Source organism: Megalops cyprinoides, chromosome 9 (assembly GCF_013368585.1).
Source record: "Megalops cyprinoides isolate fMegCyp1 chromosome 9, fMegCyp1.pri, whole genome shotgun sequence".
NCBI classification, from domain to species: domain Eukaryota; kingdom Metazoa; phylum Chordata; class Actinopteri; order Elopiformes; family Megalopidae; genus Megalops; species Megalops cyprinoides.
In genome coordinates, this window is record NC_050591.1 from 32,586,938 (window position 1) to 32,613,544 (window position 26,607).

Consider the following 26,607-nt stretch of genomic DNA (forward strand, 5'->3'; position numbering starts at 1 on the left):
ATGGATTGGTCACTGACATGGCGTGCCCTCCTTCAGTTTCCAGACTGTTACACAAGTTCAGTGGCTCTTCGGGAGGTGAAAAAGAAGGGTACGTGTCCTGGTATTTCAGGGCACTATGCAGACTTCATAAGCCACACCAGGCTAAAAAAGCTAGGGGTTACAACCCTCCAAAGCTTACAAACCTCTTAACATGCTGTTTTACGTAGGGAGACCATACTGTACATAGCTGCTCCACATACCAACGCTGGGGATATTTTTTTGTGAGACAGAGCTCTTGGTCAGACATCTAAAGGTGTCAGGCATTAGCAAATGTTTAATGTAGGGAATAAACCATCAAAATATGTCACCCAGATATATATATGCAGTGTATACAATGTACTAATGTACATTGTTGTATAATACTGAATACCAGCTTTACATGCCTCATTTTTATTGCAAGAGAATTTTTTTCATTCAATATTGAATTATTATTGTCATTGAATTGGCTCAACTATTGTTGTGTGGCACCAAAATGTGTCTGACTTGGCAATCCTGTGCAGTACTCTTCAATTCCCAGAATGTTTGTTGCAAGGAGACGATGCTTTTGAGTGCGAATACTGTATTAAAATGCAACTCAGAGGTCAAACCGAGTGGCATGCAAACTATAGTTTCACAGAAGCTATGGACTGCTTTCTGTAAATTTAAATGTGAATTCTAGGTCTTATTCATGCAAAACTCATGCAATGATTAGCTCAAGGCAAGTGCATGAGTCCCTGCCTGAAAAAATAACATGGTTATTAAGCACAGCTCGAAAAATTGTGTGGCATTTGGTCAATGGGGGATTTGCTGTGTGGGTTTTGACTGCCTTTCTTTCTTAAATGAGTTCAGAACACAACTGACCATGGCTTTAGTTTCATCCAAGGGATAGGATCTTAAGATGTTTTGGGCCCGTATGCAAGGCCAGCACACACGGCACAGACTGTTCTTGCCAAACCCAGGGGTGCCAGAGCGTCAGAAGGCAAGACGAGCCCCCGCACCGGATTGGACGGATGTCTGCCTACTTCCTCATTCTGCAGCGGCTCGAGGGCTCGAGGTATGAATAACATCCAGACGGAACTTGCCGGTAAAAAAAGCACGGTGTTCCGAAACGCATGCAATCAAATCAGCATCTAGTTTTTACGCGCTTTTCAGTTACTTGTCACCAATATTTCCGAACTTTGATTTCACAATTACACATAATATACCCAAATAAAAATGATCACAAATAAGCAGAATGTGAACATTAACATGTTTTCTATTTAGATGCATTGCAAATATTTTAATATTTCAAAGTTATGTTGCAGGATTTATTTACTTTTTATAATTCTTATTTGTAAAATTACAAAAAATTTGCGGAACACTTAATGCTGCACATTTTGAACAGATAGTTAAGCACCGACCAAGGATCAGCTCATTAAACTAATTCTGCCTTTTACATTTTGCAGACAATAATTACATCCGTCGAGGGTGACCGAGGACAAATTATCGACACCTGTATATCCGCAGTAAGTGTGGAATATCTGAGACCCCACGTATCCCCCATTTCATGTTACAACTTCTGCGCCTCTTACTTACACGCGTATTACGAATTCAGCGAAAAATAGGGTGTCAGTAAAACATAAACAGTAAACAGAACATTCCGATTTGTTTGGTAATAGATTTCTCAAGCAGAATGCCAATAATGTTTGCAAGTTTTCAAAAACAAGTATCAAGAGTAGTCTGACAACGTGAGAACTTCACACATGCATATGTATGACCTAGGCGTGACACACTTTGGCGCAACTCGGGTCATGAATGGCGTGGCATCCACGCGCGTCAGAGCAGGCGGGTATAAATGTGAGGGTTCACCGCTCCACCAAATCATCTCCAATGACACCCGAAAGAGTGAACAACAAGTTCTGTGGAATAACTCCCAGGATCACTACAACACTTTGAATCTGAAACATTGGATTACTATACGTTATTCAATCAGGTAATTTTTTTTTGCTGGACGTGTGCTATACCTTTTTGCGATTTAATGAGATTACTTTAAAGATATATATCCTTCAATAATAGACTGTCATACGTTAATAAATGTAAGGGAATTGACAGCATTGTGACTACATCATATTTGCAGTGATAATAGAAGGTGGGCCATCACTGTACTATGATACTGATTTCAGCTGCTGCTTCTCACCCTTCCTCCTACTGACAGTATTTGTTCTTTCACAGGCAGTGGTATGCTGCTTTTGTGCTACACCTTAAGCAGTTTTATGGCCAAAGATTATACACCAGCCAACCACTTTCAAGAGGAAAACTTCTCGCTGCCTGAAACCTGAAACATAATCAACTCTATCCTGACAGGTAACCACAAACCCTAAACAAAGATATCATTTGGAAGATGACCGGTGTAAGGAGCAGTGTTCTCTTGTCATACACACTATGTAAAAATTTAGGGACTGTGCTCCTTTTCTTCACATTGCAGGTGGAGACTGAACATCGCTGCAGGTTTGTTAAATTAAAACCGAGAGCTGCGGAGAAGCTTTTTGGAATTCCTCTGTTCCCAGCGCAGTCATGGTTGGAATGAAGCCCACAGATCTGGCCCCCACGGCCACAGTCAAGTTCTTCGGCGCTGGAACTGCAGCCTGCATTGCAGATTTGGTCACTTTCCCCCTAGACACGGCCAAAGTCCGGCTTCAGGTGAGGACAGACATATGGCTTCAAAGGAAGTGAACCATCATTATTTTTTTTTTGCCTGCCACTGCTTTCAGTGGGTCTTCCTAGCCTGGCAATTTTGTATGTAAACTCTTTAATTAAATATTGTGCCATTTGGTACATTAAAACAATGACATCTGGATGTGCGTTGGTATTGTATTTCCAAGGCCCTAAAATGGCCACCTTCATCTCTGTGTTCCAGATTCAGGGGGAGGCCCGGGCTGCAGAGGGGGGAAAAGGGATGAAGTATAAGGGAGTGTTCGGCACCATCACCACCATGGTGAAGATGGAGGGCCCCAGGAGTCTGTACAACGGCCTGGTGGCCGGTCTGCAAAGACAGATGAGCTTCGCCTCCGTCCGCATCGGGCTCTACGACTCCATGAAGCAGTTCTACACCCGTGGATCAGAGAGTAAGTTCATGCAGACAATACAGTATGGTTATGACATACACAGTACTACTACTAGTAGTAATGATAATAAAATGTGCTGCATTTCCAGTAGCAGGCAATTCATCTCGACTGCCACCAATGCACAGTCCCCTTACCCGGGTGGTGCATGGCATTTAGTTTGCTCCAGAACCCCCACTGCACATTAGCTGAGGCAGAGAGGCTGAGACACCCAGACTGGGAAACTGACCAGCAGAGCGTTAAGCCCCCCTCCAGTGTTTTGGAAACTAGAATGAGGGATCAACTACCCCACCCCCCCACCCCCCAATTGCCCTGTCCACAGGAGGTATCAGCAGCCAGTGTCAGTTTGACCTTTCTGGTGCCACTGGGAAGCTTTAGTGAAACTTCAGGGCTGTTTACAGAGTTCGCTGGAGAGATATTGCATTTCAAATAGGGGGAAGTACTATGAGCTGACTAAGGCAGCTGTAGCATCTAAGTGCTGCAGCTGTTGCAGTGTCCTTACCACCTCGGCTTTTAGTAAGCACAGACATTACTTTGATAAGAAGTCAGTCCATCTTATCCTATTTTTGCAAGTGTCCAGCGCTCAAAAGTCTTCATTTTGCCTCAATCCACTGCATCACCTTTCCAAATCATACAATAGTGGCAGCAGTGTAGCATAGTGGTAAAGGAGCACTCGATAGGAATATGAGAACGTTTGAGACTTTCTGAGCGTGATGTTTTGTAGCTCACGTTTGTCGCCCTCTGTCTGCAGATGCCGGTATTGTCAGCCGGCTGATGGCGGGCTGCACCACCGGAGCGATGGCTGTGGCCTTCGCTCAGCCCACAGACGTAGTGAAGGTGCGATTCCAGGCCCAGGTCCGTCTGACCGACGGGGTGAGGAGGTACAACGGCACTATGGATGCCTACAGGACCATCGCGCGAGACGAGGGTGTCAGGGGCCTCTGGAAAGGTATTTCACCCTTTCGCCTTTCGACAATTTACCTGTCAAGTCTCTCCCCCAAGACTACATTCCACCACCTACTTGACTGTATCTTATTACCATGGACTGTTCAGTAAAAACAAACTGAATAGATAAAATCAATCAATTATATCAAACAAATAAAAGATCATTTGTATTAAATTATAGCAACTATTTATATTAATTTCGTCTGCTTTTTTGTCTCTCTTTCAGGTTGCATGCCTAACATAACGCGAAACGCCATTGTGAACTGCGCAGAACTGGTCACCTATGACATCATCAAAGATCTCATCTTAAAATATGATCTCATGACAGGTAGGCAAACTATAGGAATCTCAAGAGGGACTTTCCATGCAGACTTCTCAGCTCTAAATAGTCTGCTTGCACAGTAAAATTTATGACAAATGATGTCCCATTGTAGTGAGCCATGTTTCTAATGTCAGGGAATTACACTAAAGGATCTGAAGTGAGTTCGAGTGTTGCATGTACGTATGTAACGTGTGTGTCTCTCTTCCACAGATAACCTTCCCTGCCACTTCACGGCGGCTTTTGGCGCTGGCTTCTGCACCACCATTGTGGCATCGCCGGTGGACGTGGTGAAGACGCGGTTCATGAACTCCTCCCCCGGGCAGTACAGCAGTGCAATAAACTGCGCTCTCACCATGCTGACCAAGGAGGGGCCCACCGCTTTCTACAAGGGGTACGTACTGGAGCAGGAGAGGAGTAGAGCCTCAGAAAGCAGCTTACCTCAAGCACCCTTTTTGCAATGCCCTGACTCCCCTTTGAACAGCAGTATAATAATGGCTCTCTGGTGCTTTGTTCTCCTCTAGGTTCATGCCATCTTTCCTGCGTCTGGGGTCTTGGAACATCGTGATGTTCGTCTCCTACGAGCAAATCAAGAGGGCCGTGACGAGAGCCCAGCAGTCCTGGGAATCCCCGATCTGAGCCTGCCTCTGCTTGTTTGTTTGGGTGTTCTCTGACGCTAATGTCAGGGCTCGTACAGAGAGAGCTCATCTCGGTGTCTGTGTTGCTAAGCAGTCAGACGCACAGATACGCCCGCCGGAGAACGCGGTAGACTAGCGGAGTGCCGACACCGCAGTCCGTCTCCATGACGCTGACGGCCAAGCCGAGAGACCACGGGCATAACTTGGGACAGATTTGTGCCAACTGTCCTATCAGAATGGACACTTTAACCACACTAAAAGGGAGCACAGGTTCGCTTTTGGTGTATATGTCTTATCGAGCGTTTTCGGTTTACAGGCGAAGGCATCGTGTTTTGCCATCATGTTTTGCTGTCACTTTTGTATTGCTGGTTAATATAAAAGTGGTGAAATTACTTGAATGTATTACAAAGTTAAATGTTTACATCTGGATGAATGTTGAATAAATGTCTAATTCAGTAATTCTTTTGTTATATTTCCATTAAGACCAAACTATTAAATGACATTTTGCTCACCAAATCAAAATAATTTCAGCGGCGTCGGCAGCACACACAATGCTGAAGGTTCACTTACAGCATTTAACAGTGACATGCTGCTTCACCCCCCTGCATTCCCCTGTGCAATGTGCAGTGAATATGATCAGTGGCATTGTGAAAAGTAAACCCCATCCACAATATGGCTCCAAATAGGCTTGGGGCATAAAAATCTGAACATATCCTCATTCCCAATTAATAATGCATCTGAAAACAAGAAAGGTTTGCACTTGTGCATTACTAAAGACAACACAATTCTGGCTTTGCACATGAAAGGCAGACCAATGCATTGGTAGCCTACAGAGTGAAGACTGTGGTTAGGTTCCCTGTTGTTGGAATGGAAGTTAATGGAAAATATCAAACCCCTAAAAAACATTTCCATACTGTAAATCAAATACAGCACAGACTTACAAAGCTGCTCTGGATCATTTAGGCTGACATACTTTTCAAAAATGGTACAAGTACAGAAACCTCAAAAACATGAAAAGTACTCTGCTTTCCAACCAAATCCTAAACCAAGGATTCTTAAAAGGTACCTTATCACACATATCACAAAACCTGCCATCCCCACTACAGTAATGCCATAAAACTAAATAAACACAAAGTAAATGCAACAAGCAGCAACAGGCGTGTATTTGAAGGAGGGTGGCCAACCCAGACAACAACTAACAATGGAAGAGATCTCATTACAACAACATCATGAAACATGAATTAATAATTTGTTCAGAGGAGAAATCACTGTGAAAGAAAAAAAACTGAAACACTTCATTACTCTGTTTCTGAAGGTGTCTACGCACAGTTTGAAAGTGACACAGCATACCGAGAAAGGGCATAAACACTTAGCAGCGAGTCAGGACCCTTCTGGACTGCTTGCGTAATACAACCACACCATGTAACTGGGAGCAAATGGCAAGGTGGAGGGTCACAGCCCTCTTGTTCTGCCTTTTCAGACAAGAACTTCACCACTTAACAGATACCAGAAGCTCCAAGTGCTGGAATGTGGCCAATGGCTGGAACAGGTCATGGTTATGCAAGGCAAATACCAGTCTGAAAATTATGTATTGTGAGAAGTGTTAGCCATGTTTCTTTTTCTAAATTACCCAGGTCTTTCAGGTTGTTTAAAGTACCCAAACCCATAGTATTCTCCTCCACACCTAAAGTGGGAATGAGGCACAGAACCACTGTCATCTGTCCGTCCACCATCATAACATAACAGCCCTTGTGGCCCTGACCATGCAGAGTAGCGATTACATTATTGTCATTTAGCAGACACTCTTATCCAGAGTGACTTACATGGATTACAATTTATACAGCTGTATCCATTTATACAGCTTGATATTTACTGAGGCAACAGTGGGTTAAGTACCTTGCCCAAGGGTATAACAGTAGTGCCCCAGTGGGGAATCAAACCCAGCAACCTTTTGGTTACAAGTCCTGCTTCTTAGGACTGTGTTATACTGCTGCTCACAAAGGCGGGTGCTACACATTGGCAGTAAGAATATTTTCTATCTTTAACTATCTATTTATGTAAAGATATATGTACATCACCTGACCTGCCAACTTTGTGTTTACCGCCAGCTCTTAAGCATCTGTACAGATGTAAAAATGTGGATATAATGCTGTTTCACATGTGATATTGCATTATGTAGCGTCATTTACAATGTCCATTCAGTTACCTGCTTTTTTTCCTGTTTATCGGTAGCTGTCTGTTTATCGGTAGCTGGCCATATGCTTCTTTCTAAATTCATCTGTGTGTTGAAAATGTCATCATCATGTTGCACAATGTGCTTAATTACAAACCACACGTGCTGTTGATGTAACATGAGCAGGAACATGGAACCCCATCTGTTAAAGTCAATAAGACAAGGCTCCCATGCCAACAGAGAAAGTGGATGCAGAGCAACCTCTAGTGGACAATGAGTTGTGAATTATTCCTCACTTTTTTTAAATTTTTTTTTTCATGGTGTTTCAGCCAAATTGAACCACAGACATTATAAAACATGTATCTGCTGGTGATGATTGAATGGGACAACAGCAAATGTTTAAGGAAATGGTCATACTGCTGCAACCCTTTTTTCCTCTAACCCATGCGCAGATGCTAAAGAAGTAGCCTATGTCAGCCATTAACACTGGGTCATCAGTGGCTATCTGCTGTATGGTAACCAGAGTGCCACCAGCACTCTCGTTAAGGTTTGCTGCTCCTCTGAGTTATCCTTGGATAACTGGCTGTATTTTAGGTATGTGAAGATTTGTATTCTGTGCTTGTATACCACACAGATTAATTCCTCACCCAAGCAAATAAGATTTGGACTTTTATTTGCATTTTATTGCTGTTCCTGTGTGTACTGTATTGTATATTTTAGCATGATTAGCTACACGGAAACTGCCCCTTGTTTTGAATTGTTATGCTTGATATAGCCTTGGGGGCAAATAATGATAAGAAATTAATCCATTGCTATGACTGACTGACATACTTTAAATATCAATACAGAGGTACCACATATTGGACATTCATTTAATTAAAAGGCAGCAGGAAACTAGCAAGTTCAAAAATGAATAGTTTTTTTATTTGTACAAATGTGTGTGTGTGTGTGTTTATGTGTATGTGTGAGTGTGTGTGAGCGAGAGAGCGCGAGAGAGTAAGCGGATTCTGGAAGGCATGAGATAGATTTCTCCTGTGGACTCTGTCTGGGACAGCTGAATATACCTACAGGCTGCCAACACTAATACAGCTACCTGTCTTAATCAGCGCTGACAGCTTTCATATCAGTTCACTGACTGTGGTGGGGGGAAGCTTTCCGTGACCTTACACACTGAGCTGACCAGAGTCCTCTTCTCCCAGGGTGCCTCTGTTCTCTATTCGGGTCATTTGTCGCTGGGCCCTGCGTGACACAATCTGTGACAATCTCATCCCAACACAGAAGAACACACCTGTACAATTCCTCTGCTTTATTTCCATCTCCCCGGTGACATCGAGTCTGCGGGAGCGGAGAGGCGTCACTGATTCCCCCGTCGAGGGCGGAAGGTGACGTTTATCGGACGCGGCAGCAGGGGAGTTGCGGCTTTGAGATGGATGCTTCCATAATAACGTGGTTGCCAGGAACATTGCCTCTAAGACTGAAAAGCATAGTTTTATTTTCTCAGCATCAGTATCATGAATAGCAGCAGGGTTCCAGGCTCAGAAATTGCACTATGATGCTTTCACTATAGCTTAACATAGTGGGGAGTGCTGTTGAAGAGGGTGGTTTTTACGTTATTGCAGTGTTCCACCCCCTGTTTTCCAATGTTTAATTTTTGGAGGGACTTGAGTGGCAGGTGTGTCTTTCTGATATTGTTTGAAGCCCAGTAGGAAGAGCTTGAAAGTGATCTAACATCTGTTTTCAACACGCCACAGTGAATCATGGTCTGGCTTCAATATGCAGATAGCCTGTGTTACATTACTATATTACATACATTACATTATTGGCATTTAGTAGATGCTCCTACACAGAGCAACTTAAATAGGTTATGATTTTTTACATGTTATGCATTTATTCAACTGGATATTTACTGAGGCAATTCTGGGATAAGTACCTCGCCCAAGGGTACAACAGCAGTGCTCCATTAGGGAATCAAACTGGCAACCTTCCGGTTAAGAGTCCTGCTCCTTGGCTGTGTTTGTGTATCTGAAATAAACCTTAATTGGTGTGCTTTCTGTAGAAAATGAACATACTGTAGTTTGCAGCAGAGAATTCTCACCTTCACAGCTTTTTTCAGTCTTTGAGTTTTTGAAAGAGCTACATCTGTTAACCATGAAAGCTTTTCACTTCCAAGCCTAATAAACTATAATGGTAACCATGGCATTTGCAAAACTCATGTGTTCAAGGCTCTGTTCAAAATCTCCGTGGAGACATCAGAGTGGAAGATCATCCCTTGATGATGACCCCAAGTCAGACACAAAAGATTTAAAACACCATCTTTCACTTTTATTGAGAAAATATACACCTCTGGACTATTGAATATGGGATGATAATGGCACCATTCCACAGAGAAGAACTGGAGCATTGAGGTTCAGCACCAGAGAGGTCAGGAGTCATTGCACTAAATTATAACCTTTTCCATGCAGTATTGTAATATCAGCTGTATCTTTGCAGAGAGCTTTGAAAGCATGCAATTTGTATGGAAGATGGTTGCAAATCAGAGTGAATGTTTCATTTTTTTGACAAATGCCCACTGAGAAAAATGAAATACACCGGAGTACATGTGGATGCACTGCCATTGCCTTAGGTAAATAAGAGCAAAATTACTCAAATGTCAATTCTAAAACTAAACTGCCATAGCTTCATAAGCACAAATACACTTCTATCAATTAATCTTGTTACGTTTACATTTGGAAAACCATAAAAGATCTTGTTCAGTTGACAGTCATATAATTGGCCGTGATAATCTGCTCACATCACTTTTTATCAGTCAGTCTCCTTCCAATTTAAATAGGGAAAATCATCTGAGATCTTGGCGCATTGACAATCTTACAGAAGCTGGCATGCTAACATGCTCGCATCTGAAGCAGTTTATGAAGTCACATGTGAACCCTCTGCATGCGGTTCTCACCTCCTTCACCAAACAGGAGCCGAATTTTACCCTCTGATGGAGACCAGGCCCAGAGAAGCGGAGTTCAAAGGCATTTAACGGGCTGCTGACAGATGGGAAAATTGCCCAATTTGAGCTGCCAGTGACAATGGCAGTCGTTGACACTGATGTAACAGAAGTCTGATTCCAGGACAAACAAGCCCGCCGTCTGACAAAGCCTCCTGCTTCTGGCCTGTTGGGTACGTCTTCTGCACAGGCCACTGTCTTTGGTTTTCAGGACTAATGAGGGCGTAGAGCTGGACCTGGTCACACAACCCTGAGGCTCACCCCTCAGGGGATCAGGTAGATCCCAGACAACCAAGACCTGCCCACAATTCTCGGTGAAAGAAGCATAAAATACATATGCATCACCTGATTCCAGACCCACAGCAGGTAAAAGCCGAGACACATGTTCTTTGATTCACCTTCATCATTCTGGTTAAGTTACTGTATTGCTCAAATTGATGTACTTACAATATTTTTCCATTATTTACACTTGACTGAGCAATTTATTCAAAGTCATATATTTAGCTAGAAGTGATATACTCTATTACAATTATACTTCTATCTACATATGTATAATTTTTTATATCTTGGCATTGAACACCCAAAGTTGTAGTGCGTACAGTTTTATAACATGCGCAACGTAGCTACTCAATGGTATGTCATGCCATTACTGTGTGTAACTGGGTCACTGGCAGTTGAGTATCCAGTTGGCCACACAAACTGACATTGCCCTAAAGACTTTTCTTTATGGTGTTCAAAAGGGAAAAAAAATATCCTTCCTTCAATATAGAGTATAGACCACTATGCATCATACATGAGACCTAGGCACAAAATATTCCATTGTCTCTGGGAGCACCTTTTTCTGCCCGGTTCACAGTTTGACATTACATTATAATATCCCACACCACAGCACAGGGAGGGAACGGCTAGACGTAAATTAGAGGCTCTGGGTACGCTTTCCCACAAATGAGGTAACAGCGCTCTTTGATTTGGCTTCAGAGAGGTTCACACAACCCACAAGCCGCAGGAAAAGCAGCGGGGTAGGTAAAATGGGAGTTTGAATATGTCTTCCTATTGTGTTACAGTCCCCATTATATCACAGTGTCAGCCGCAACCAGTGTTTATCAGTAAAGCTGTGGGCGGCAGGTTTTGTTTTGCCAGCTTTGAGACCTCAGAGACGTTTTGCATACCAATACTGTGAGTACAAAGAACTGAAAAAAAAGCCTTGACAAAGTAGCTGAATAAATCCTGCACTCTTATTCTCACTGTATAAAGAGTGTGCAGACAACAGCACTCGACAGAAAGGCTCTTATCACTCCAAAACACACAATACACAAAGTCAAACCTATACTGGACCTGATGTGGGGATCATTCACTTCTTATGTATCGCACAGAACAGAGGGTATTTGATATCACCCTTCGCGGACTGCATGAACTGTGAATGACATCATTGCAATTTGGCCAACAGAAGGTGTACCTGTACTGAGCACATGTTTCTGCTGTGTTTGTTGCTGATCCGTGGGCTGTAGGGGCTCGGAGGTTTCTGTTTTTCTTACAGTAGGCCAGCGGTAATATCGATCCAAACCATGTTGGGACCTGCAGAGCCACTGAAGGAAAAATGCACACAATAAACAAAATAAAAAGATTAGGAAACATGAATGTGGGCCCTTCATAGCCTTTCAAAGCCTTGGGGAAGACCATTATTGGATTAACGCCCAGTCCTGTAAAAAAAAAAAAAAAAAAACATCAGCTGAAATAATGTTGCTTGAGTAAGGGTGTTTTTTTTTTTTTACTGTGTACACTCTGAGTCAGGGTCCCTTGGCTGACTGCGGATCAGCCTCAGTGGAGACAGAAACAGAGCGATCAGAGCTATCATGTGACGGTAAAAAGTTCAGGTTCACCCACCTGCCAGCTGTGCCGCGGGGCTGCCAGGCGCGACACTCCGTCGCCCTCGGAGACCTGGCGGCTTTGTTGTCAGCTGGCCTGAGTTTGGGCAGGGGCAATCCTCGTGTGTTACCCAAAGCGGAGTTTCCTCAGGCCGGTAGGGTCGGGCGGTGTCAGGGATAACGCTGTCTCCCTGTGCTTGGGTTACAGATTACCATGCCATCACTTCCCCTTGACAAGGCGGCCAAACGACGCTCACCTGCGGCAGCTCATCCACAATAGCAGCCATTAACATCTTATCTCCATACTACAGCCATGGAGACAGGATCTGAGGGCAGGTTTGTGGCATTTGTCTACAAGGCTGTTGATGGACCCCTACCCTATTAAGGTTGAAATCAACACACAACATGACACAAACCTTACCAATCCTGCACAAGGGAAAAAAAAGTATTCTGTAAAAGACACCATTAACTATAGCTGCATTCTTTTTTTTATCAGTAAGAGGCCGCTGATGGTGTCAATCACTCATGCTGATTATAAGCTGTCTGTGCAACTGCGGTCTCTTTGCCCTCCATCACTGACTCCTTTTTGACCACAAAACTGATAAAAGTGGTCTAAATTTGAAATGGAAATGTCTGAATCAAGCCTGCTTCAGCGCTATAGGACCTGACTGATACAGAAAGCTGACATATGAATAAGGCAGAGAAACCAAAGGCAGAGAAAGGAGGTAGCCCAGGTTATGACATTGAGAAGCAGATACTAGCAGCAGCCTGAATTCACCCAACCCCCCCAGGCAGACACCGTCAGATCGGCACAGCAGAGACGGTGGTAAATTTAGATCCGTCCCCCCTTCTTCCTTCTCTCTGCCAACCTCTGACCCCACAGTCTCCTCATCTCTGCTGTTATCTATGAAACACGCAATCCTGGAGGCAAAAAAACAACAGCCTTTAACATTAGATCCAAACCTGTCCATATCAAGCCAAGCACATACCAAGAATTGCTATTAATACAGCAATGTTTTATGTAGTCTCAACCAAATGCAGTAACTGTAAAATTGGACAGACTCAGAAGGGCAACGAGATAAGATCTCAGCATGGTTCTAGAGTAAAAACAATGTCTCATCAGTCATATAAAACAGCACCTTTAACAGCTGATGGTATTTTCAGTGGTTTAATTTGTTGCATACAGGCATGCACTAAAGCAGGACAAGACTGAAAATACCTGCTCCTATTTAGGACACTGTATTAATATGGAACACCAAAACACTCACGTTTTCATTGTTTTGCTATGATATCATATTTGGGTTTATATGAACAGTGCTTGATTGCATTAGCATAAAAACACTTTCATGCTACAATGACATGTGTTTTGGTTGCAATGAATACATGACAGGTCATAATAAACACCATGAGTAAAACTTTATTTCCACAGAACAAAATGAAGCCATTCATGACCACTGCTCCACCCAGATATATAAAAACACCAGTTTGGTGGTGGTGAAATGCAATTTGCAGCAGGCCAATGAGAAATGCCATCTCTGGGCAAAAACACGACACCTAGTGCCACTTCTATAATCCACAACACTGCTGACATTGAAAACGTGAAAGACAATTAAGAGTTAAATCCAGTTTTCCATCTGACCAGAAATATTTGCAAATTGTGTCTTAACCCCATTTTATGGATTCTCGTAAACTTTTTATTTTCCATTTTGGTTGTCGCAGTTACGGGTGTTCAGGATGCTATTGGTACGGCCTGCCTGCCGCTTAGCTGTTGTGAAAAATGAGAATTTCAGCAACAGAACCAGGAAAGACCTCAATCCATCACTGTGTGTGACCTCGGCAATGTTTTCCAGACTCAATCCATTCCAGGCCCGGAGAGGAGGAGTAGTATTATCGGTATGGAGGGTCCGGCTGGTGGTGATTGGGCTGCCTACAGAGCTGCTGTAAACGCACAGGCCTGGCAGGCCAGCCAGAGATCTGTCCAATCACTCTCAGGCCTACTGGCTGGCCAGGGCCTGGGCCAGGATGGGGGGCACTAGGCCCAGAAGCAGGGGCCTTTCCTACATGGCTGTCCAGGGGAGGCAGGCAGGCAGCATGGGCCGGAGCCTGGGAGGAGGGGCGGGAAACACGGGGGAGAATGATGGCCGGGGTGAGGCCGTAGCGCAGCTGGAAGATGCGTGGTGGGCCCTGAGCGGCACAGCCGTCGGGAGGAGGAGGATCCTGCTGCTCGGATGTCTTGGTCTCGGCTTTATGGAGGTTCCTGAGTTTCCACTGAGGTCTGGAGAACTCCTGGATCTTCTCGGCCTGAGCGCGGCGGATATGGTACACCTTCCTGCTGGTTTGGAAGGACTCCAGGAACCCCTCCAGGGACACGCCGCCTGCCATGAACTTCTCAAGGAGACCCTGTGAAGCAGCCCCCGCATGACAAAGGAGAACAGACATCAATTCTAGGTGGTCTTGAAAGCTTGTCCTCTCATATCCCACACTTTTCAAAAAATCCAGATGTGAATTTCCTCTTTTCACTTGAGTTGTGTTCCACCGGGTAGTTACCTACATTGTGTTTGGCGACCAACTCTTTACACCTCTGGCAAGGAGAATCATTTACGCTCCAAACCCAACAATGTTAACAGAAGCGCAATCACTGGGAAGCCAGATATGTACAGGAAGCCACACACCGGCAACCTACTTTAATCTTATAAACAAGTACAGCTACGTTTTTTTTTTTCATTTCAATTTCAAGGCAAGCCATTTGTCGGGTTTTTATTCAAGGCTTAACACTCTGAGGAAAATGTCATTTCTGCATCACTGATGACCCTAATGAGCTCAGACTTACTTCAGATTCTTGCTCAGCATGTGCCACCTCTTCCTGGAGCAGGCAGTGGGCCACCTGGGGGTTACGCCTTTGTGCACAGGCCTCTGTAGAGACACGACAACATGATGATAATGCTATCTGTTGACATTCCATTTCCAGCACCAGCAGAAGGAGAGGCTGAGAACACCGCCCTCTCATTTCGGGAGCATTAATCTTAACAGGAACGCAGGTTGTTGACAGGAAGCTGGCAGGTATTTCCTGGAGAAAGCAGAGGTGAAACACGTGGGTGTTCTTTTGCACCAATTACACCTTTTCACTCTTCTGTTACATCACAAAGAAGTGTTACAACTTTTGGGACCCAGCAAATTCTGGAACTCTTGGAGGGAAGATAAATCATAGCAGAAGGGGAATTAAGCCAGATTGTTGGTGGCTTTAAATTAAATGCATATTCATAATTTGTTAATAAGCACTACATAAAAGTGACAGAACAGCCACACATAGTATTAGTCATGATTATTACATCATTTATGGGGCATATGGTATATGCAAATTGGTACACTTCAAATGATTTAAGAGAGTCAGAGTGAAGAGTGTGGTACCATATGTCCAATTTAAAGTAGTCTCTATTCCACTGAAATAGTAAACCATGCAGCAGCCAATTTGATTTGGTGCCCTGTAACCACACACTTTAAAGTCATTTGAAGTTTACCAATCATTATTTATGATACACATAATTACTGCCATTCATGTAATAATACAACAAGAATACTTAATTTAGCTATTGTGTCACTCTTATGTATTACTTGCAAATATTTTAGGCATACATTACGTAGACACAGTTACTGTAAAGCGTTTCCGGTTGTTTTCGACCTACTGGGAGGAACTTGGTACCAAGCCCTGTTTCTAAAACACGAAAAGCCTTCCACCCACAACAAATGCCCCATAGCACGGAAGTGACAGAATATGTTTACCATGCCCTTCTTAGGCCAGAGAGCATGATGGGGAGTGATCACATTGTGTTCTCTAACCCAGCTGGAAAAAGAGGGCTGCAGCCCTAGAAGAACTGCATCATGGGAGCATGTGTGGTTATACTTATGACCGAGTGCATGTGCACGAGTGAGCGCAAAACTGCGCCGCAGTGCAAGGTGAAAGAGACCGATGCTGAAGAAACACCAAGATGATGAAACAAATGCAGCTGCAGAGATCTGCCCCTCAGCTACATCACACTACATTACACTACATCACACTACATTACACTACATCACACTACATTACACTACATCACACTACATTACACTACATTACACTACATTACATTACAATACATTACATTATTGTAATTTAGCAGATGCTCTTATCCAGAGTGACTTAGATAGATTACCATTTTTACATGTTATCCATTTATACAGCTGGATATTTTACGGCGGCAGTTCTGGGTTAAGTATCTTGCCCAAGGGTACAGCAGCAGCAGCATCCCTGAGGGGAATCAAACCAGCAACCTTTCAGTTACATGCCCCGCTCCAAAATTCATACCAACAAAACTAAAATAGCGGGTATCCTGAAAACTGGTCCCTTTTGGGCTTTTTATGGAGATCGTCATAACTGACACCTTTTTGGCTTTTTTTATGGAATTCAGGCCACAATCCCGAGCCTTGGAAAAAGGTGTACTGCACAAGCGGGCAGCCCTTCAGATACTGCCAGCCTCGATGGGGGGATGATGGAGAGGCTGTTGAACAGCTGGCCTGCATTTGGGGAAGCCATGATTCAGCAGCTCTGAGAGCTGGCCCTTCCTCTCCGGAGGACTGCGGTGGAGAGACCTTCCTCTGGAGGCAATGGGAACAGATTGCTCCTTTTCTCAAGGCAGAGAGCAACAGCATGGAGGGTCCCGGGAGAGAGAGAGAGAGCATGCTCTCGGCATTCACAGCGGAGGAAACGGTTGAGGAAACCCATTTCCACAACGGCAGACAAAATAACAGCTCCGTTTCCATCATGCCGATGGATTTTAAGACCAAGCCAGGAACTAATCAAGAGCATGACGTATTCCACACCAGACACATGCTGAATGACTGAAATGCGGTTTTATCATTATGCGCAAGCATACAAAAGCTATTCACATTTTGAGCACAGTGCTTACAGATGAAGATTGGTAACTGATTTAACAATAAAATCAATAGAAACTTCATTGGGTCCTCTCAAGTATGGGTCACAGGATTTGCAGAAAATTGATTCGATTTTGCAGTTATTCAGGACAGGAATCACCCTTCTGTGAAAGACTCTGTGAACCTTTGTACAAATTGTCATCAAACATTTCCTTCTCCATAGTAACACTGGGATGACAGATACTGCCAGCTAGCATACCACTGGAAGGCTTTGATGAGAAACCACTGTTGACATCCCCTCTTGCGATGTCAATGTTAATAGACACCCTTGGGCATGAAAATTGAAATAGGCACCCAGTCATCTATAGGCCAATCAAAATCACATTAAACAATATGTCACTGCTGGATCTGATGTATGTTTTCTAGTATTGCAGTTTTATAAATTATACTTAATGACGAAATTAGTTATGCAAGCCAAATAGCTTTTCCTGTCCTTCAAAATAATTGAAAAGTTTGTGTGTATAAACTAGTGCCTTGCAGCAATAAAGGGTAGGCGAAGTACAATTGCATTTGACCAGTAGTGGTTAGCCCACAGTCAATGAACCGTAACCATAAGTTCAGATGTCTTTATATTCCTCTCCAACATCTAAGACTTCACATTATATCAGGACAAAAGACAAACCTGGAATGCAGCCCAAATAGACATATTCTGCTGTCATGTCAAGGAACATAACCTGATATCACATAACAAGACCACACCCGCAGAAAGAGTCCTCTCTTTTATATTTATAGATAAATATATTTCACATTAGTTAGACATTAGGCATAAATACATAATTAGCGTATAAGGATAACCTCATTACATATTTGAACAAAGCACTGAAACAGCCTAAATTTTGAGAAATCCTATTTCATATGCATCTGCTTTGGCCAGAGAATGTATAAGTGTGACCTACCCACATTCTGCCCACTAGCTGTTTGGAAGATTAGTATAACAGCAATAAGAGGAACACCATGAAGATTACATCATGCACACTTAATCAGTTCTGTGCCTTTTCCAGACTGGCAATGTGGCATGCCGTATCCACAACCTTCATATATTTATCTTGAAAACAGAGTGATGAAAATGACACAGGTCATTTTTTTTTGGCAGTTACACATCTATATATTAAATAGAAAAAAAAAAACAAAACTTTGAAACTTTGAAAGCTTTTTAGACGGAAAATGGAATAGCAGGTAGCTGTTAGATTTGGATTTGCTTTTTAACAGCCCCTCTGTCACAGACTGTCAGAATCTCTGCCTTATTTAAGTTCAGCTTTAGTGAGGCGCTGTGTTAGCTTGGTGCTTGTCTCCCTCGGGATGTTCAACAGAGGGAACTAAGAGAAGGAACTGTGTCACTTCACCTTCAACAGACTTTGAATAAGATGTCAGTGAGCCCCCAGCATGCCTCAGAGTGATTATCCCTCCAGGTTAGCTTCAAGGACTGTTCCCTTTTGTCAACTTCTGAAACATATTTCCGCTGATTCAAATATCAAAGGTGCAAAATAAAACAATACAGAAGTTTCGGCCGCAGCAAAGACACAAAGGTAGGCTTTACAGATGTTTAATCAAATAGCGTAATATACTGCTACTTCTAATATTAATTCTACATTACGTTATTCCCTTGTGAAGCTTTAGGGGCACCAGAGGAGAGCGTTGTTAAGATTGACTGAAAATTCAGATAGGGATTCTGATTTCAGTACATTAATGTAGATGGCATTTAAAGTCATGCTTGATTTATAAACTACTGACACTTGCCATGTGCAATGTGTAGATTGTTACCAATAACAAAACAAAGCTAGCATGCTACTGAACCTGGGCCATAGAGATAAACCCATTCCAGGTTCCATATCACTTTGGCATGTTTCAGGTGTATCTGCTCAGGTACAGCTGAATTAAAAGACGTCTATCCAAGATGAAAAATGTTTGCTGCATATGTGACTGATGTGTACCCTAAATGGCTTTTGAGTGCTGCTTTATTTCTTTTACATTTTTTTCTTCAGAATCATACTTGTTTGTCAATGAAGAACCTCTCTCTCACAGACTGCAGTGGTGGTGTGGGACCAGTGCAGTTCCACGGGACCTTAAACTCCACCCTCCATCCATCATTGGACAGGTTATGTAAATGTAAAGGGAAACAGATGGAAGGACAAAAGGGTTTTAATACAGAGAAGCTACCAAAGAGCTGCTGGCGGCTGCATCCCATCTGCTCATGAACTTCCTGTTCTGTTTGAGTATTCAAGAGACCTACCAGATTTCTAACCAAGCATTTGTCCTCAAGGCTCAACAGCCTGACTCACCTCTCCAACTGCCCAACTCTTCCTGTCACTAAATTCAGCCAATCTTCTGCCATGACCACATGCGGCATTGAGGGTAAATACTGTATACTGTGACCAGCACACAACTCTAAATCTGGGACCTTGGTTTGAACGTGGGAACGCTACAGGAAAAAGTCTAGCAACACCCTGTTGACGCCATTCTTGATTATCTACTCCTCCATTTCTATAGACATTCATACGCAGGGGAGGACTCAACAATACTCTCAGAAATTAAGGCTGGAAAGGAAATTGTCCCAAAAAACAAAGGGAGTCTTTCATCCTCCTTGTAAGTCCCCCCAGGACTGTGGTTATGTCATGTCCAATAAGAACTTTTATTTCCCAGCAACCACAAGGTCCGACTGAGAGGAACAGGCCAGAAGACAAGTACACAGTTCAGCATGCTGGAGTTTTCAGGGAACATGTGGCTTCCACCTTGTTTGAATAAGTCTTGTTCTTCACCGCAGATGTCACAACATTTGAGTTCATAGATTTAAAAGAAACACTTCAATGCAAACTATAATGTTTTTGCAAATCATTTTAAGATGATGCAATGCCCGGGTACTACTCTGCTGCTCTAGGAGTCTTTAATTTTCAGAAAAGAAAGAAAAAAAATCAATATTTCTGATGAAAGAAAAAAACCACAGCCACCGCAAATATTTCCCATTTAGAGAAAAAACAGGAAGAGATTTACAGAGGTTGAATGAGTAATGACACAACAAAAACTAAATAACAATTAAACAATATTCCTTTAAAATCAGACTTTTATATGGAAAATGGAAAAGCATAAAATGCTTCAATTTCATACAGCCTACAGCAGCTATTCTTGGTTGCCACTGGCAGGGAATATGCAAGCTGGGTGGGGATCTTTTGGCTCACGCTCAGCCTTCTGGGACCTGATAGCTTGGCTGGATCCACCACTGTTAGACTTGGTTGGAGTGGGGAGCGGGCTTGCTCTAGGCTATCCCTGCCAAATTCAGACAGCCAAGCTCTGATTTCTCTGGAGGCGCCATGCTGATGCACTGGTCACTGCTGCTGGCTCTTTACTATGACATCATGGGTGACAGGGTGTCTCGTTGTGGGGTACCTTTGCACAAAATGTTGGAGAATACATTCCAAAGCAAAGCAGAAACACTAAAGCATAGGAAAGATTCTTTCCAAATCTTTAATTTTCAAAATTTCAGAGCATTTACTTTGAATAATGGGTAAGTAATATTATTTAATATCTGTCCAACAGGAACAGTGGGGCATGAAGCAAATGAATTTATGACAAATTAAAAAAAAAAAAAAAAAGAAAACAATAAAGTTAACACTAATCAAACTTGTAAAACAGCATAAGCTGTGATCTGTCACAAGAAGACCGGGGGCAAAGGAGATTATTCCCGAGCTGTGTGATATGAAGAGATTTAACTTTATCACACTGTCTCAGAATCACACTGTCTCTGCCTGGCTTTATCTCATTGATTCTACATCAACCGCTGCAAACACAAGACATGCTGTGTATTTTCCTAAGTTCCACTTCCTCTTCACATCAGGACTCACCCAGTTGACTCTGCTTGTCTTGGCAGGCAGTGGTCAGCTTCTCCAGCTCCTGGTACTTCTCAGCCAATAGTAACTTGCGGTTCTGGAGGCGGGGCCTCTGAGAGAGATTCTCCTCTGCTAGGAAGCGGTTGGACGTCAGCAGAGCTTCTCTGTCCACCTGCAGGTCCTGGAACTGGACAAGTGGACAATGTGACACCAGATCAACCAAAATCAAACCTATGATCTCGCAAGTGCCAGGTGAAGAGCTTCATCGTTCGGGCCGAGAAGTCATTGACAAGAAAAAAGGGTGTGAAAAAAAGGTGTGCAATGCCCTATAAGCAACTTCACATGTTTTCTGTTATTTCAAAGGGTGGTTTAGCCTGTAGCATGTCTAAGAAAGATCATCCCTGTGAGTTAGCTTCAAGAACGGCTCCCTTTTGTCACCTTCCGAAATGTCTTTCTACTGATCTATCGAAGACCAAACCCGCGCTCTTACAAGTGCCAGGTCACAGGCTTCATCACTCAGGTTGAGAAGTCACTGGCAAGAAGGGTATGAGCAAAAGAAAGCTGAGAAAACTATAAATGGAAGGTCAGGGCTAACAATGCCCTACAAGCAACTTGACATACTTCCTGTTATTTCACAGGGAGATTCAGTACATCAGAGTATGAGTAAGCCGGCTACTGCGAGGTGTTAGTCATCACAGCAGATAAGGCCAAACACAAATCGGGAGCAGTCACGCACAGCCAAAACAAGAAGAACACGCCAAGCATCGGAAACAACAGGAGAGTACAGCTAACATTCCATGTAACCGCTGCCCCAGTTTCCCACTCACGAAAGTGGATCAGCCATCTACTATGAAAAAATGTTTCCCTCTCATTTCAAAACACCACTGCCAGATATTCTTACATTTATATTTGTACATTTGGCGGACACTTTCATCCAAAGCGACTTACAAGCACAGAGGCAGAGTACAAACGCAAGCAAAAAGCCATATAAGGCTTTTCAGGTTTCAGTAGTTGGCCGGACAATGTACTGTATAAGCTAGCTGCTAGAGATATGAGTGCATTAAACCATTAGATCTGATTTTTTTAACAAAGGAAAACAAAGTTTAAGATAAGAGGTTGCTTCAGGCGGTCATGTTTCAGGTAATTTAGGTGAGCGTGGAAGAGCTGTGTCTTCAGATGTTTTTGAAGACACAGCTCTTGAAAGGTACAGATTAAGTCTATAAAGGAGGCACAGAAAGCAGAACAGTCAAAAATCACGCGATACTACCTTGTTCTGCTGTTCAGCAGGACTCACTTTGCTGCCTGAGGTAAGTACTGTACCACATACTGGCTTTGACACCAACCCCAAGTGTTTATTCTGGATAACTTGTGGCTGGTGACTGGCGAGATTGCCTTACACAAACTAAATGCCACATGGTGACCACAGTTACACAGCCCTGTCTATTGTTGCAAAACACATTAACTAACCAATGAAATATATTACAGTTGTCAAAATGAAATATACTGCGGCATCAAAAAGCTTCAACATGAAGCAACTCAAACACAGAGAAATATGTGCATAATGGTGTTAGCAGTCTGTATTTCTAATGAATGAGCATGCATCTGGCATCTCCTCTTGAGGCCGGCGGTGGAGTTATTGGTTGAAAACTCTGCTCAGATGAGGGAAACACACAAAGCCGTGACTAAGAGTTTCTGAGGCACATCCCTGCCCTCCATATGAGAGGAGGTCCTTCACTGCCCGCAAAACGCGTTTGATGTGGCCCCCGCACAGCTGCATCCCGAGAACCTGGACGACCCAGAACTCCCCACGCCCGGTGCCTCTGAAGCTCCCAACGTCACTCAAGACCACAGGGCGGGACGTCGCCTGCGCATAAACAGAATTGATTATTTGCTCTATTGGAATCGCGCTGGGTTAGAACGCCGCTGTAGGCAAGACTGCGAGTTTTAAAAGAAAACTTTCTCAGAGCCCTCGAGTCATAATTCATAATGTAAAAAGAGGACATATTGCTCATGCAATGTCTCGTTTATGACTCAGCAAAACAAAAAAAAACAAAAAAATGGGAGTCCAGAATGTCTCTACTGAGGCAAACTGCCTTTCTGACATACTTGACTCAGTGGAACATGAAACTTTAATGACTCGTGAGTCTCACATTAAGAAAATTGCCAGTTTAATTGGCTATTAGCGCCATTTCAGGGCTATTCTTAGCACAGCTCTGAAACGGGTGAGTTCAAGTCACACCTGTAAGCACTCAGGTGTTTTCATACCTTGACAGTTTCACAGATCTCATATGGCCCTAAGTCACAAACAGTGCTGGGAACAGACATGTTCTCTCTCTTCTCTTTTGCAATTTGTGTTATTGCAGAGACCTCATTATTCAGCACAAATCTCATTCACAGTGCTGTGTGCAATTCAGAGCTGGGTACATTCTCAGTGAAGCAGAAGATATACCCGTTCCCACCTCAGCTTCTCCTACTGTTGTTTTGTCAAATGTTCTGTGGAATTCCTGGCAGTTAAAACCTCCTTTCCGTGCAAAGCTGACAGTATTTAATGTGGACAGCCTATTGAGCACACCATATATTGGAAAACCTTAGTATTACAGTAGTTCTGTATGAACGTACAGAACCATATACAGACATGGTGACGAGGCTTTATCTCTTCTCTGTGCAAGCGGCTCTGGACCAGAGAGTCTGCTAAATGACAAAATGTAAATGCAAATTATGATGGATTACACCTCTTCAAACTCACCGCTTACAGCCTGTGGAATGTATGAGGGAATTGTGGTGGAAAAAACTCCCCAAATGAATGCAGAGGGAGAGGGACCGAACAGAGGCTGAAGACTGACTACACATGCTTGCCAGTGCCGCAGCTTTTCATTAAAAACCCATTCAATTAATGGCCCCACCCAGCTGCGTCCCACTGACGACTCCACCTTCCCACTCTGTGTAAACTGAGACTTTTCATTCCAGTAGATGGGAATATCAGCGGAGACCTTTTCCAGGCAGAGATTTCTGTGATGCGGAGCCCCTGATTATCAGCAGCTAGCTATCTGGAAAATCTTCCAGAGAGGAACTGCTGTGTCTAAAAGGCATTCAGCTCTAATTGCGCAACAATAACCCTTTGACAGCAGTTGATCTCTATGATCCCTGAACATACTGAGTCCCTGCTCCCCCAGAGCATCATGGGCCACTGAACGTCTATGGTGAACGCTGCCCTCCTCCAGATGATCACACTGCATTTATCCATGCATAACCGGGCAGAAGAGACGACCCAGGATTGATAGTAATTCACTTGGGGGACAGGGGTGGGGGGAGGGGGGGAGGGAGGATGAGAGGAGATGTCAAGGCTCAAGGCTTTAAACAGCAGAGCCACTGTTTGGAGCCATGCTGCTGAAGTCCTGTGAACACATGTCTCATTGTGTTTGGCAACGTAGCCTCACTGCAGAGATGTCTGCCTGAGATGTGCCTACAGGCGCATTTTAAAACCCGAATGGTGTGAACATACAGTAAACATCAGAAAGCATCCAAATCGAATTCTCCAGCATTCTTACGTGGCTTAGCACAAGGTTATGAAGGCGGTGTCAAGCTCGTCTCACCATAACGTGTCATAACTCGCTGAATCTATAAACGGCACTTTGACTTGACCGCTTTCGTGATACTGTCCACTCTTGTAACTGATACGTCCACTCCCTTCAGAGGGGGTGTCACCAACAAACTGCACCTTATTGTGTTTTCAGATAAACGAGAAATTGCTCCCTCATACAGAGAAGTCAACACACCAAATCTTCTACACTTGTATGTTACACATGCATCATCCATGTCTGTGATTAAAATTACTCTTGTGGTTTACATTTATTTATTTAGCAGACGCTTTTATCCAAAGCGACTTACAAAAGTGCATACAGTAGGTACAGCGACAGTACGGAGACAGGATGTGTACAGTTCCACAATGAGACAGTTCTCAGCTGAGAGCAAGGTCTGTTTGAGGACACAGTACTATCAGATTTTTACAATTACAGCCTAAAGGGCAACTAGTACGATGGTTCAGATATTGATAGACTTGATAACTGGTCACATGTGGATATCCAGTTTCCAAATACCTTACTATATCTGGTGGAGTTATTCTTGCTCTCCATGCAGTCTGCTTCGCAGGTTGGATTGATGGAGAGGTCTGAGCTGCGCTAATCCTGTTCCATCACGGCTTTTAAGTTATTGCGCGACTGGCCTTAATTTCAAGTTAAAAATCCAAACAAGCGTTTTTATGTGACACGTTACGGACACCTATGGATGAGAACTAGCTAATGTTATGACTATGGAATTTGTTTACATATGCAAATATCCTGCGCTCCTGTCAAGTTTGATGCTCACAAGGCTTTGAATCATTGCTCCATGAATATATTAATATGGGGGTTGGGGTTACGTGCGCGAAATTATTTTAAGCGTGCGCGCAAAACAGCTGGTTAGATCATTTCTTAAAATTAGGCTTGTGGGAAAATGCATTGATATTTTCATATAGGAAGGCAGAAGATGAGGTTTTAAAATAGTAGAAATAACTGTCGTCAAAAGCCTAACACGCCTGCTGCACTTTCTGTAACACCTTCACCTTACCTTAACGTCAATTACCGGCGTGGAACACGGAAGCAAGCATTAGCCTAGCAGTTATACTATGCTCTCTTGAAATCAAACGCAACCTCGTCGTATACGATCTAATTAAGGCCAACGTTGTTGAAACCAACTTCGCACGTGTTCTGTAACCTGCAACGCAAGTGAATGACGCTGACAAAGCAATTACCTTCTGACTGAGCCTGATGATCTGGTCCATCGTTTCTTCATCTTGTAATAGATCCCGGAGCTCATTGGTGTTAAGGATCCTAAACCGCTCCGGATTTGAGTTTGGGTCTCGTTTGTGGGACATCCTGGTCATTCGATGGCGGTTCAGACGACACCGCGGACAAGCCGGTTCTGTTCCACCTTGTCATGAGCGTACAGACACGGGCGCATTTTAAGTGAGCCAAGTTACATTGCAGTTGCGAATCGGTAATCGCTCTGTTGCCGGCGACGATTCAAGTTTCTGCTTCTAGCTGCGGTCCTTTGGATGTAATGCCACTGGCAGCCACACGAATGCGCGGAAGTATCATTAACCCTTTAATAGAAAATATGAAATGTACCTTTTTAAGAAATAGGTGCATTAAAATTAATTATTCTGTCAATAACCGGTTACTTAGATTTTTTTCCCTGGCAAGCTCCCGATAACGAAAAAGACGAAAGAATATTTGATAGGCTACACAAATGGGGTTAAAGGACATGTGAATTAAACTTTTGTATTAGGCCTACCTATTACCAGAGTTTGACAGAGCAAATGCTCTTTAATTGATGTGTTCTCCCTGCATACATTGCTTTGCATTAGTACAACATGGTGTTGTCACATTCACCCTATCCACACGGAATTTTTCCCTTAGTTATGTGGACGTCCTCGGGGTTGTTCCGTGTCAGTACAAGTAGTCTGGTGTGATATTTCCCACACAATTTGTGAAATTTCTTCAGTTTATGATGAAGAGCTTTATCAAGATGATCTACAAATATAAATATTAATCCTGCCAGTTTGGTGCGGTTAATTTCATGCTGCTAAAATGCTATCGTTCATTAAAAAAAAAAAAAGACAAACCGACCAATGAGTGGCGAATACATCAGAAAAAAATGCATTGTTTCTCTACAGTTAACGACCTAATATAAAATTCTTAATAAAGACAGCACCATATTAGAGGGGGCT

General features: G+C 43.2%; 2 protein-coding genes across 2 annotated transcripts; one reads left to right on the plus strand and one right to left on the minus strand.

The window, feature by feature from the left end:
- The first annotated feature begins 1,863 nt into the window (after positions 1-1,863).
- Positions 1,864-5,480, plus strand: LOC118783321 (mitochondrial uncoupling protein 2-like). Its single transcript, XM_036537126.1, has 8 exons — positions 1,864-1,990; positions 2,230-2,361; positions 2,483-2,697; positions 2,915-3,122; positions 3,871-4,068; positions 4,291-4,392; positions 4,597-4,777; positions 4,908-5,480. The coding sequence occupies exons 3-8, from the start codon at positions 2,572-2,574 to the stop codon at positions 5,020-5,022; spliced, it is 930 nt and encodes a 309-aa protein (XP_036393019.1). The 5' UTR covers positions 1,864-1,990; positions 2,230-2,361; positions 2,483-2,571; the 3' UTR covers positions 5,023-5,480.
- Positions 5,481-13,548: 8,068 nt separating this feature from the next.
- LOC118783485 (vacuolar protein sorting-associated protein 37D-like) lies at positions 13,549-25,924 on the minus strand. The gene is made up of 4 exons (XM_036537381.1): positions 25,630-25,924; positions 20,856-21,027; positions 14,882-14,964; positions 13,549-14,451 (listed from the first exon to the last, which is right to left on the minus strand). The coding sequence occupies exons 1-4, from the start codon at positions 25,759-25,761 to the stop codon at positions 13,939-13,941; spliced, it is 900 nt and encodes a 299-aa protein (XP_036393274.1). The 5' UTR covers positions 25,762-25,924; the 3' UTR covers positions 13,549-13,938.
- Positions 25,925-26,607: the final 683 nt, after the last annotated feature.